This window comes from Eptesicus fuscus, chromosome 24 (genome assembly GCF_027574615.1).
Source record: "Eptesicus fuscus isolate TK198812 chromosome 24, DD_ASM_mEF_20220401, whole genome shotgun sequence".
Taxonomy (NCBI): Eukaryota; Metazoa; Chordata; class Mammalia; order Chiroptera; family Vespertilionidae; genus Eptesicus; species Eptesicus fuscus.
Window position 1 is genome coordinate 5,935,572 of NC_072496.1, and position 11,824 is coordinate 5,947,395.

Below are 11,824 nucleotides of genomic sequence, written 5' to 3' on the forward strand. Positions count from 1 at the left end.
CGGCGCAGGGCCGCGACGCACGGGGCTGGCGGAGGCCAGGATCGCTGGCGTTTTGGGACGGTCTCTGAACGCGTGGACCAGGGACCAGAGCGGCGGCAACACGGGCTCGGGGGGAAGGGGATGGGCTCCACAGGCATCGGGGACAGGACCCCCGAATCTAAGATCGAGGATGTGGGTGCGAGGGGCGGGGCGGGGGGGACCCGGAACGCTCCGTTCTCGAGGCCCTGACAGCCCCCCACCGCCGCCGGGCTGCTCCCGAGCACGGGTTGGCAGGGGCGGCCTTTCGCACCCCGAGGTCCCGGGACTGGCAGTGCCGCTCAGGAGGCCGTCCTTGGCCGGGCGCTCTGGGTCCGAGAGCCTCGTGGCCCGCGGTGCGCAGGACGGGCCGGATGTGCGGCCATCTGCTGGCCAGCCGGACCGGGGTGGTGGCCGGGCTCAGCTGGCAGCCGCTGGTAACAGAAACTGTTTTGCAGAACGCTGTACACTCTGGATTCCTCTGGTGGTTCCCTCAGGATCACATTCAGGTGAAACATGGGGTCGTGCCCTCGGCTTTACATTAGGAGGCGCACAGCCTCAGCCTGTCTCCTCACTGACGATGCGAAGTGTGATTGTTTTAAGTCAAAGCCCCCGTCTCTCTTGAATCCACTCGTCGCCTTTTGTTCTCTCTTCTCACCAAAACTGTTCTTATCAAAATCACCAGTTACCTCCACGTTGCCAAATCTAACGGTCAAGGCTCAAACCTCGTTTTCAAATGCAGAGGGGCGTTCTTATGATTTCTGCATTGTCCATTCTCAGTTTTGTCTTTTCCCATCAGTTGTTACTACTGTCAAGATTCTTAAACTTCCAGCAACCCTCTCCCCAAAATGAACTAATTTATTTCACATTTAGAGCGCAGGAATTAAGAGCAAGGCCCTGGGTACTGCCTACTGGGGAACACATCCCACCTCCATTTACTGTGATCTTGGCAAGTTTCTTACCCATAAAACAGGGTGTATGCTAGTACCCATCCTATAGGGTTAAGAATTAAATGAGTCCAAGCACCTTTGTGCCTTTACATTCTCAGCATCCAGCAGCCCTAAATTTGCATATTTGAACTTCCTGTTTCTAGGCTGTTAAGGATTGGGTACTGTTCATTGTTCAAGCACTAACCCAATCCTGTTAGCAAAATGAGCTTCTCCTAATTTGCTTAAAAGAACCCAACTTAAGAGAACGATTCCAAATTCCTTCTTAAATGTTCTTCCAGCTACAGTAATTCCCCTGGTTTCTCCAAGAACTTAAAATTATCTTGCGGTGGCCCTGGCTGGGTAACTCATTGGTTAGAGCATCATCCCATACACCAGGTTGGAATCCCCGGTGAGGGCGCATACAAATGCATAAATACGTGGAATAAATTTGGTTTCTCTCTTCCCTAAAATCAAGCAAAAACTACCTTGCCATATAATTTTATAGGGTTTGTTTGTATAAAGTTACTTTAGTACTCAAAAGCTGTTTACCTTGAAGATGCTAAAAACTAACCCTAACCAAGTGTGGTCAATTCAGCTCGTTCCCACTCATCACTTTGGACCCCACACAAATTCACTACACTTTTCCTGAGCTGGAATGAGTTGCTTGCCTCACGGGAATGAGAATACATGTCAAACAGGAACAGACCATGGTTTATTGAGACAAGCTCAGCACATTGACCAAACATGTTGATAGAGTGCCACGTTCATCTACTCTGCCAGTTTTTTCATTTTTGTAATGGATGACTCATTGTATAGTACGTGGACAGTGAGCAGCTAGGACTATTGGAGACACCCATTCCCATTTTCCTGAACAGGGCTCGTGTCCCTTTGCACCGCAGAGAACTGAACAGGGGGCATTGCATTCAACTGACTTAGCTTACATTGCAATGAATACACTAGCTGCTCTTGCCAATACTTCTACTAGTGCCTGCCTGTGGAAGCATATGCAAAGGGTCACATTAAGACCCATAAATGGCTCTAAAAATATTCCATAATTCTCTCATGAAGGGACTTTGTAACAACCAACAATATAAAAATTAAGTTATAGCTATAAAGTTTACAACCAGTAAGAACATAAGCTCAATGTTCCACTTTGACATGGGCCTGTTCTTAGTACACTGATGTTTAATATTTCACTTCACTTCCAGGAGCTTAACTCACTCAAATGGTTAGCCCTGGCTGGTGTGGCTCATGCCCTGAAAGGCTGCCAGGCAGGGGACATCTCTGGGTTGTGATCAACTCCCCGATAGGGGGCATGCAGGAAGCAGCCAATAGATCCTCTCTCTCCCTCCCTCTATAAAAATCAATACAAATGAAAAACACTCCGAGTGTTACAACTAATGGTCAGTATTAGGGAGGTGTTATAGGTAAAAGGTTCGTTATCATCATTCCACCACTAAAAGTCCTAAGAATTAATTATTGGTGCTTGATTAATAACTTCAGGGTTAATACACAGCATCTTAACATTTTTGGACTGGACTATGTTTATAAATGTACTTTCACTACTTAGAGACTTCCACTATTTCCGTGTGATACTGTTAGCTGGCTAGTTTTGAAAGTTATTGGTTTAGAATATAACATATCCAAAGAGGTAAGATCTAGTTTTGGCAAAAAGATTCACTATACAAGGATTATATTTTCCCTCTCAATAGTCTGTTTCAGATATAAGGTGACAAAACACTTGATACTAAAATTATTTCGAATATGAACATTTCAAGTGAATTATAAGGGTAAGGTTGATAATAAAGACCAAAAGCAGGTATAGTTTAATGTATTTTAATAGCAAACTTACAGGAACAGCACAGAAGACAGACAACATTAAAAACATGTACTTGCATGTAGGACAACTAAGTTAGAAAAGTATAGTGAATGGATGGAATCTACTGTATGATAAAAATGCTACAAACACCATTTAGTTGCCATCAATAAGAAATTTACTTGTTTTAAAAAAATCCAAATGCTGGCATTGTCCAGAAAAATTTAACAGGTTTATTTATATTGTTATAAAGTTGAACTGCTGAAACTTGTTCACTGAAACATTTGACTTGCATTAATGCTTTATGTCCCCGCATTTATATTAAAAAAATTCACACACAAATGAAAATGGAAAAACTGCCAATACCTGATTTCTGTCCCCTATTTTCAACTTGCAATCATATACTTAGGTACCTTTTGACCCCATGGAAAAAAAAAAAACCCTAACGTTCAGAACTACCAATAACAGGAAGAAGAGAAATTTTTTAAAAGAATGAAATGTTTTCCATCATAGTGGATTCTTAAGCACGTTCTCCACGTATGCGGCGTGCTAGCTGGATGTCTTTTGGCATAATGGTTACACGTTTGGCATGGATAGCACACAGGTTGGTGTCTTCAAAAAGGCCAACCAGATAGGCCTCACTTGCCTCCTACAACAGGAATGAAGAAAAAAAATATTAATGGTATTCCCAAGTTTAAAAAAAAGTTACAATGATGGGGTTATTGAACCCTTTAAAAACATACTTCAGAGACATTAACTAGTTTACCAAATCCTTACATTTAAAAACCTAGGGGACAAAGCTAAAAGGCAGCTTATAAATGGAATCATATAACCAATCCAAATACTCCTTCCCCGCTCAGCGTCTAACTCTGAATCCCACTCCCACTCCAAGATAGGTCTGAACTTGGCCTTGCCAAATAATGCAATATAGCTGACATGGTGTTCATCTTATGGTCCTCCCTAATCCACCTTTCCTTTTACACCTCATTGTACCACCAGAGTACTAGAGGTTCCAGAACACAGACGCTGACCTATTCTGCCTAGCAGCTATCAAGCATACCTTCCTCTATATACCCCAGTATATAGTGGCATTAATATTGATCCACTGGGTTTTTCCTATTACACTGTAAGATTCTCTGAAGGCATCTTCTTATCCCTACTATCACTCAAGAACTGCTAGTTGTGGGAATCGTTCATTGACATTTGGTATACAAAGTGGGAAGGGGGGGAGCTTCTACTTTAACTCAACTCAAAAGGTTCGTGCATCTTACAGCTGTCTGAAAAGCTGGCTCAGTGGGTAGAGCGTCGGTCTGTGGACTGAAGGGTCCCGGGTTTGATTCCAGGCAAGGGCATATGCCCAGGTTGTAGGCTTAATCCCCAGTAGGGGATGTACAGGAGGCAGCTGATCAATGATTCTCTCCTCACTGATGTTTCTATTTCTCTCTCCCTCTCCCTTCCTCTCTGAAATCAACAGAAATATATTTAAAACAAAACAAACCCAGAAATACTTGAGCAGTTCAAGCCCCATATTACATAATACATAAGACACATAGATGGGAATAGCCAGGTTTGCCTTTTACAAATGTTTTGACTATGCAATAAAACCACGAAGATTCTGCTTTTAAAAGCATTAACACAGCAACACTTAATTCAAATGGTTTACATTATTTCATCTTACAAAAAATATTTCTTCACCTTTATACGCTTAATCTAATCTCTCCTATAAAAACCAGTTTCACCCAAATTTCACTATCCTACATCTTTCTGCAGCATTTGTTACCTGCCTTAAGACCGTCACATGAAGGAGAATGCAAGCACTCCTCTTGCCCCTGGTTCCCAGGTGCACGTAACCTTGAAACGCCTCCATCCTTGGCACCCATTAGTCTTGTGTACCGGCCAACTCTTAAGGCCTCAGTTACTTAATAGGGATTTCATTTTATACTCATAATGCCTTGCTCTTAAGTAGATGTTTAATATTTGCTTGTTGCATTTTTATATTTAACCCTAACTTAAAATTTGCATCTTTTCTATACAATGGGTCCCTCATATCAAACTCATTCCAAAGAATGTATTAATAGCAAAAGTCCTTAATATTCAGGGATTCATTCTTGAGATATTCTAGAAAAGGGTAAAAAGTTTGGAAAATACAGCATGCTGTAGCCTACTCTTGGGAGGTTCGAAGTTTACCCACCTTACCTAGCATTATGCATATCTAGAATGCTTTTGCAAAAAGAAAAGAAAAGAAAAAGCAGTAGTATGAGCTGCCATATGGCCAACAGGTCCTGTGATTCAGAGCCCCTTTAGTTGAGACTCCCCCCTGTACTACTCAGATGTGCCACATGGCAGCCAGGGCTCTCAGTCCTGTCTTAGAACCTGGTTATCAGTTTTATGGGATTGTGTCTGGTCAACTCTAGAAGATTCAATACTCACAGGGGATTTGACTATAACCCACATATTTTCAATTCTATAAACAAGTCCCAGTTTCCTAAACATTAAGGCTGTGATAAGAATTAAAGACTGTCATGTTAACTTATAGCCCAATGAACATAATTTCGAGATAATAAAAGAAATAATATCTTACAACTTGAAACATTTACAGCATTGTTAATCTTGTCCAATGTCTGACTCTTCCACCATTTCAACAAACCTTTGTCCGTTTTTAACATAAAAATACCTTAGTTCAACCTCTCAGATATTAAAGGCAAAGGCTAAGTTTTAAGTTAGTCCATTTTTTATTATATCTAGGGCAAACCTAGACGAACTTTTCTACCATCCTTACTAAACTACCCTCCCACCCTCATTTAATTGTATTAGAAAAGTTGTAAATTATGTTAATTCTGAAGCAAAAAACAAAGAAACCTTTGTAAATTCATTGCTTTCTTTTATTACTCTATTTTTATTAGCCAATTCCCCATCTCTATATCTTTAAGAGAACTGAAATGCATATATAAAATAAGAAAACACAAAACAAGAAACGTGTAATAAAGATTACTTTCCAATAAAAATAAGAATGATCTAATACTAGAATATCATGGGCAGCAGAGGTGAACATTTCCTCAAAACCGATACAACTATACTTAACAGCAACAATAAAAGTTTACACATGCATTTTAAAGAGACAATAGCCTTTTTATCCAGATTGTTTAGTAATCTTAATTTACAAGGCTGAATACTGACATTTAACCTCAGTAACAATGGAAGTTTACACATGGAATTTAAAGACAATAGTCGCTTACCAGACTGTTTAGCAATCTCAATTTATAAGGCTCTATATCACTGACAAACTCAAAATGTTGAATTTTCAAGTATAATTTATGTCCTCAAAAAGCATAGTCCTGTTAACTCTAACTAGAAAATAAAATTAGCAGCTTTGAATCAATGCTAAGATTCTTAGTAATATTTCTGTATTAAGATGGTGGGGAAATTGTGATTTGCAACGGCACTAATAAATGAAACAGGACCTGAATATGATCAGTGATGAAAACAGAAAATAAAGTTTTAAGTAACAACACTGGAAGATTTTAGTAGTTTGAAATTTCAATTCATTGACAATTAATGGCTGCCCACGCCTGGAATTCACCAATCAAATGAAGTTCAGACTACCATAGAAACAGCTCAACCAATTACACTTCAGTGTAGAATCCACCTATCACATCCTTCTCACTTATAAAGCAAAAGCTTGGCACAGCAACAGCAGCCTTGAAATCACCCAATGGAGTGCATGTAGATTCTAGACCCTTCCCAAAGAGATTCTGATTCAGATCTGTGGTGGTGCCCAGCAATCTGCATTTTTAACCATCTCCAACCCCATGCTCTAATGGAAGAGGTAGTTTTATGGTGTTTTGAGACACACTGATCTAAAGAATGCCAAACACATAATAGAAAACAGGGTTACTTAAGCGACATTAAGTATTCCCATGTACCTAATCAAATTATCTCGATTCTGGGCATTTCAAGTTCAATCTCAGCATAAACCACAAACATTTCAAATACACAACCATCCCTAAAATAGCATTTCTCAAAGTTCTGACACCTTGGACCCCAGATTAAATTTAATATGCTTCCCATTAAGTTGAAATCCCTAATCCCCTCAGCAAAGGGCACGTCTTCAAATCCTCGTTCCTTTACAAGCTGGTGTCTTTAAGCTTGCCAACCCTAAACCACCACTCCGTTTCTCCGACCTCACCGCACAATTCTCTGGTACTGAGTCCCATCCTAGCTGGTGTGCTCTCTCCACTTTCACCTGCCTCTTCAGTACCAGCAAGACATTTATTCTAACATTCCTTTTCAGCAGCACCTGAAACTACCTGCCCGCATAGACCATGTCTTACTGTCCTACAGCATCCATCAGCCAAACCCCCTTACACACTGCGGTGCCTTTCCCCCTTACACACTGCGTTTACTGCAATGTTACACATTCTTAAATGGTGTAAATGGAATGCACACTAGGCTTTGGAGTCAAATGGGTTCAAATTATATTTTGTGTGTATGACCTAGAGCCGTGGTTGGCAAACTGCAGCTCCCGAGCCACATGCGGCTCTTTGGCCCCTTGAAAGTGGCTCTTCCACAAAATACCACGACCTGGGCGAGTCTATTTTGAAGAAGTGGTGTTAGAAGAAGTTTAAGTTTAAAAAATTTGGCTCTCCAAAGCAATTTCAATCGTTGTACTGTTGATATTTGGCTCTGCTGACTAATGAGTTTGCCGACCACTGACCTAGAGCAACTTAACCTTTCTGACACCTCAGCAATGAAAAAAAGGCTTGTGATGATTTAACTATGTAATATTTACATGTGCAAGGACTTAGAATTGTTTGTTCGTGGCACCCAGCAGATCCCCAACTCTTGGAGCCTTCCCGGCTGCCATTTTACCTGCAAAGCACCAATCGCTGCACTTTGGAAGCGCAGGTCTGTTTTGAAGTCCTGAGCAATTTCTCGCACCAGACGCTGGAAGGGAAGTTTGCGAATCAGAAGTTCAGTGGACTTCTGATAACGTCTAATTTCACGAAGTGCCACAGTACCGGGCCTTAAGAAAAAATAAAATAAAATTCTTTAACTTAAAGAAATGGTTACCGAATACATAAAAAACATAAAACAGTAAGTAGTCAGCCTTAAAGAAATGCAGTCTTTCCCCCTCTCCAAAAAACCAAACCACCCAATTTTCTTCAACTTCTGTATTAAATTTCACTTATCAATTTATAACCCGAATATTAAAAAGTCTGTTAAGAGTAACAGAATATCTTTAAAGCAAAAAGCATGATATTAGAATCCTGGCAGGGAGTTTATCAAAATGCCAGTTATTTATCTTTAACATATACATCACTAATTTCTGTTATAATGACAGCTTAGGAAGGTATGAGGGCCACTAATAAAGAAGCCAAAATTGTTCAGACTCTTCAGATTCTTCTCAATCTGGCAACTCTCCTCCCCACCCACACCCTCTGTTCTTCTATCAGACCCAATAAGCTTCATGTAATAATACCCCTGTGGCATTTAACTTTGATTTCCAAGAATGCCTTTACTCTGTCACTGCCCATCCCCTAGAATTCTAGATTGTGTAGTTATCTATGGGAGGTGTTGTGTTTTTTTTAAAATAAGTATCTGTCATAAGAAATCACCTCAATTCTGACTGACTTCTTCCACTGCATGAGCTTTTATTTTTGCAGAGGCTAAGTATGGGCAACTTCTGCCCTCTAATGGCAGATGCCTTCAATAACACTGCTCAGGGTAGTTCCAAACCAAAGGCATTAATAGAATAAGCAAATTCAAGTAAATGAGGGATGAGAAATGGACTAAAAAATGACCCCAATCTTGATTAAATTATTGTTACTTTGCCAAAAGCAAGGGTATTCTCAAAATGTATTTTTAGCACCTTACTATTTTAAAAATATGTATCACTAAAAGCTAAATTGTTAGCCCATTAACTTTATTAGTGATGTAATAGGTCTCCTTTGGGTTATGGGTACGATTGTGGCTTAAAAATTAAACATGGTCCCAATAAAGCCTAACTCTAAATTTTATGTAAATTTTCAAGTATTAGCAAATATTAAAAAAAACACCCAAACGGTTTCTTTAAAGCAAAAGTTTGATTATACCTCTTTTTATTAGATTATGTGGATACTGCGCTTCGGGACTATCCTTTTTTTTTTTTTTTTGACGCGGCAAAAAAAATGTGTGTAGATGTGCCTTCCCTCCCCCCCGCCCCCCCAATTCCTGTTATGATTTGACAGCCTCCCCGACCTGGCCATTATTTCCTTTCTAATACCTGTAACGATGAGGTTTCTTCACCCCTCCAGTGGAGGGCGCACTCTTTCGAGCGGCTTTGGTGGCCAGCTGCTTCCTCGGGGCTTTGCCCCCGGTCGATTTGCGGGCGGTCTGCTTGGTACGAGCCATGGTACAGACACCTCGTCACTGACCTGCCAGCGTCAGAAAACCAGAAATCACCACATACTCCGAACACGCAAGTTTTCCTGCCACTACCAACCCCACCCCCCACACACACACCGAGAAAAAAAAAATCTGGAAATATGATCAGCATTAAAAAAAAAAATGTCGGTAATGTTATATAATTCGAAAAAAGGTGCAGATGACACGTTCAACCACCCAAATAACGACTTCTCTAAAACAAACTGTGGCAACTACAAAATCATCACCATCACACACCAACCACCTCTCCAAAAAAAAATGCCACAAAAATCGGAGCGACGGACGGCAAAAAAAAAACACAACACAAAACAAAACAAAAAAGACCCCTAACCAGCCTTGGCTTTCCAATTCCATGAATTACAGCAGAAAATTAGAAATGCCTGCAAACATTCGATCCACAAACCAGAGGAAAGGGCCGAGTCAAATTACAGCCAAAAAAAAAAAAAAAAGGTTTTTCAGCAGCCGCGACCCCCCCCCCCCCCCCCCGCCCTTTGGCGTCTGGCAGTTGATAAATCGCCGTAAATATGGGAGCGCGTTCCCGCTTCAGCATCCCTCGTTCTGATGGCAAAAAGGCGTCTGGGAAAAGGGAAAAGCTGCCGCCACCGGCGAGCCTTCCACAAAGCACCGTCCCCGGTGAAAAGGGGAAAAAAAAAAAAAAAAGAAAAAAAAAAAGGCGCCCGCACCCCGGCTCTAATCAACGCGCCGGCCGCCCGCCCGGTCCACCCCGGGCCCCGCGGAAACTTTTGGTCCCGCCGCCTCCGGCCCCGGCTCGGGGTCCCCCCCGGCCGCCCGCGCCCCGCGCCCCAGCACCAACTCGGCCGCGAGACCAGAAACAAGATGGAAACACAATCGCCAAACGTCTCCAGTTCCCCTTCCTCGGAGAGACACACACACACACAAACAAAAAAAACACCAAAACGCTCGAAAATACCCCGATCCCCTGCCACGTGCCGCCCTCCCAAATGCAAAAGTTTTTTTTTGTTGGTTTTTTTTTTTTGCATTTCAGATGCATCAAGTTTCCGCTTCTCCAAAAAAAAAAAAAAAAAAAAGGAGGGTAATAAAAAAAAAAAAAAGGTCCCTCTTCAAAAGAATTTTCCTCCTTTTCTGAAATGGGGAAGAGAGAAACAAGAGGGGAGAGAAAAAAAAAATATGGTCGGTGACCAGAGAAGAGAGACAAGATGGTGAAGCTTAGCAACAACTGTGGGGAGGCAGCAAAGGAAGCCCGTTCGCCCGGGCTGCGAAGTGGCGGCGATTTGCACCCCTTTTCCCGCCCGAAAACGGGGGGCCGGGGCCCGGGGCCGGTAGTGGAGGGGCCCGCGCGGGTCCTGGTGAAGGTCTGGGGCCCCGAGGAGGGCCGGCGGGCGGCATTTCACCGAAGAAAGGGGAGCTCGGGGCGCGGGGAGGCGGAGGGAAGGCTTCGGCGCCGCGGCCGTGGCTGCTGTGGGGCTGAGGCGGCGGCGAGAGACCGGGGAGCCGCCGCCGGAGGGGAGAGGGAACTCGCTCCTCACCTCCATTTCTGGGCCAAAAAGTTTGTGGGCCGAACCGGAGGGGCTGGGGGCGGGGGGGGCCCCTTCCCCGCACCGCCTGGGCCCGGCCCGGGGCTGACGGCAAGCCGGGCTCGGTCCCGGGGCCGCGGGCAGACGGGGAAACTTACCCCCCTTCTCCTTCGGCTGGAGCTCGGCGAGCTGGAGGCGGCGCAGGCGTTGGAGAGCGACGGCGGCTGCGAACACAATTGAAAGATGGCTGACACCGAGGTTATCCCCCCCAACACACGCCGCCCCGCCCCCGCGCCGCGCGCCAGCCAATCACACACAATGGAGGGAAGGCTCGGCCCCGCCCCGCGCCCCCGCTCGCGCCCCGCCCCCGCCCTGACCCCCCCCGCGCGCCCGTTCGCCGGCGCGCGCTCGCCCCTCCCCCGCGCGCCGTCGCGCCCTCCTCCCGGCCGCCGCGCTGTGTGTACAAACACAAAAGACGTGCGGCGGGGCGACGGCTCCCGCCGAGATGGCCGCCCGTCCCCGGGGCTCCCTCCCGCGCCCGGGCCCCGCACTCCCGCCGGGCTCCGTGCGCACACGTCATCGAAATCGCGAAGCCCTGGTTTGGGGCGCCGAGAGGGAGGGAGCGGGGAGAAGCGGGGGGGCGGGCCCGGAGGAGGCTCGGCGGGTGAACGCCCGGTCTGCGGGCGTCTGGGGCCACGGCGGGAGGAGGCGGGGCGCCCCCGCTCCCGCGCGGGCCTCGGCGCGCGCCCCCGAGGCGCCCGGACGGCGTGGGGAGCGGGTGGGGGACGCGGCCGCCGGGTCGCCGCGCCCCCCGGCAGGAAGCTTGCAAACCGAAGTCTGCGGTCCCGCTCCCACGTTCGGGTCGGGCTGCTCGGGCAGCTGGCGGGGCGCCGCACAGCCCTCTGCTGGCTTTCGCTCCGGGCCAGGTGCGGCCGGCCGGTCCGCCCGCCCGCCCGCAGACAACTTTATCCGCTCAGACGCCGGCCCCGGCCGAAGCGGGCCGCCCCGGGGCGGGCTGCGGGCGGAGCAGCGACCGGTCCGCACGGCTCGGCCCCCCGGGGACCGCCAGCCCCTCGCAGGTGGCATCTCCCCGGCCAAGGGGTCGGGCTCGCCGTCTTGCTGGGCCGGTGCCTGATGCAAGATGG

The 11,824-nt window shown here is 45.8% G+C and overlaps 1 protein-coding gene across 1 annotated transcript; it reads right to left on the bottom strand.

Moving 5' to 3' along the window:
• Positions 1–2,970: 2,970 nt before the first annotated feature.
• LOC103293443 (histone H3.3A) lies at positions 2,971–10,943 on the bottom strand. Its single transcript, XM_054712915.1, has 4 exons — positions 10,838–10,943; positions 9,023–9,173; positions 7,630–7,783; positions 2,971–3,409 (listed from the first exon to the last, which is right to left on the bottom strand). The coding sequence occupies exons 2-4, from the start codon at positions 9,148–9,150 to the stop codon at positions 3,281–3,283; spliced, it is 411 nt and encodes a 136-aa protein (XP_054568890.1). The 5' UTR covers positions 9,151–9,173; positions 10,838–10,943; the 3' UTR covers positions 2,971–3,280.
• Between the last annotated feature and the right edge of the window lie 881 nt (positions 10,944–11,824).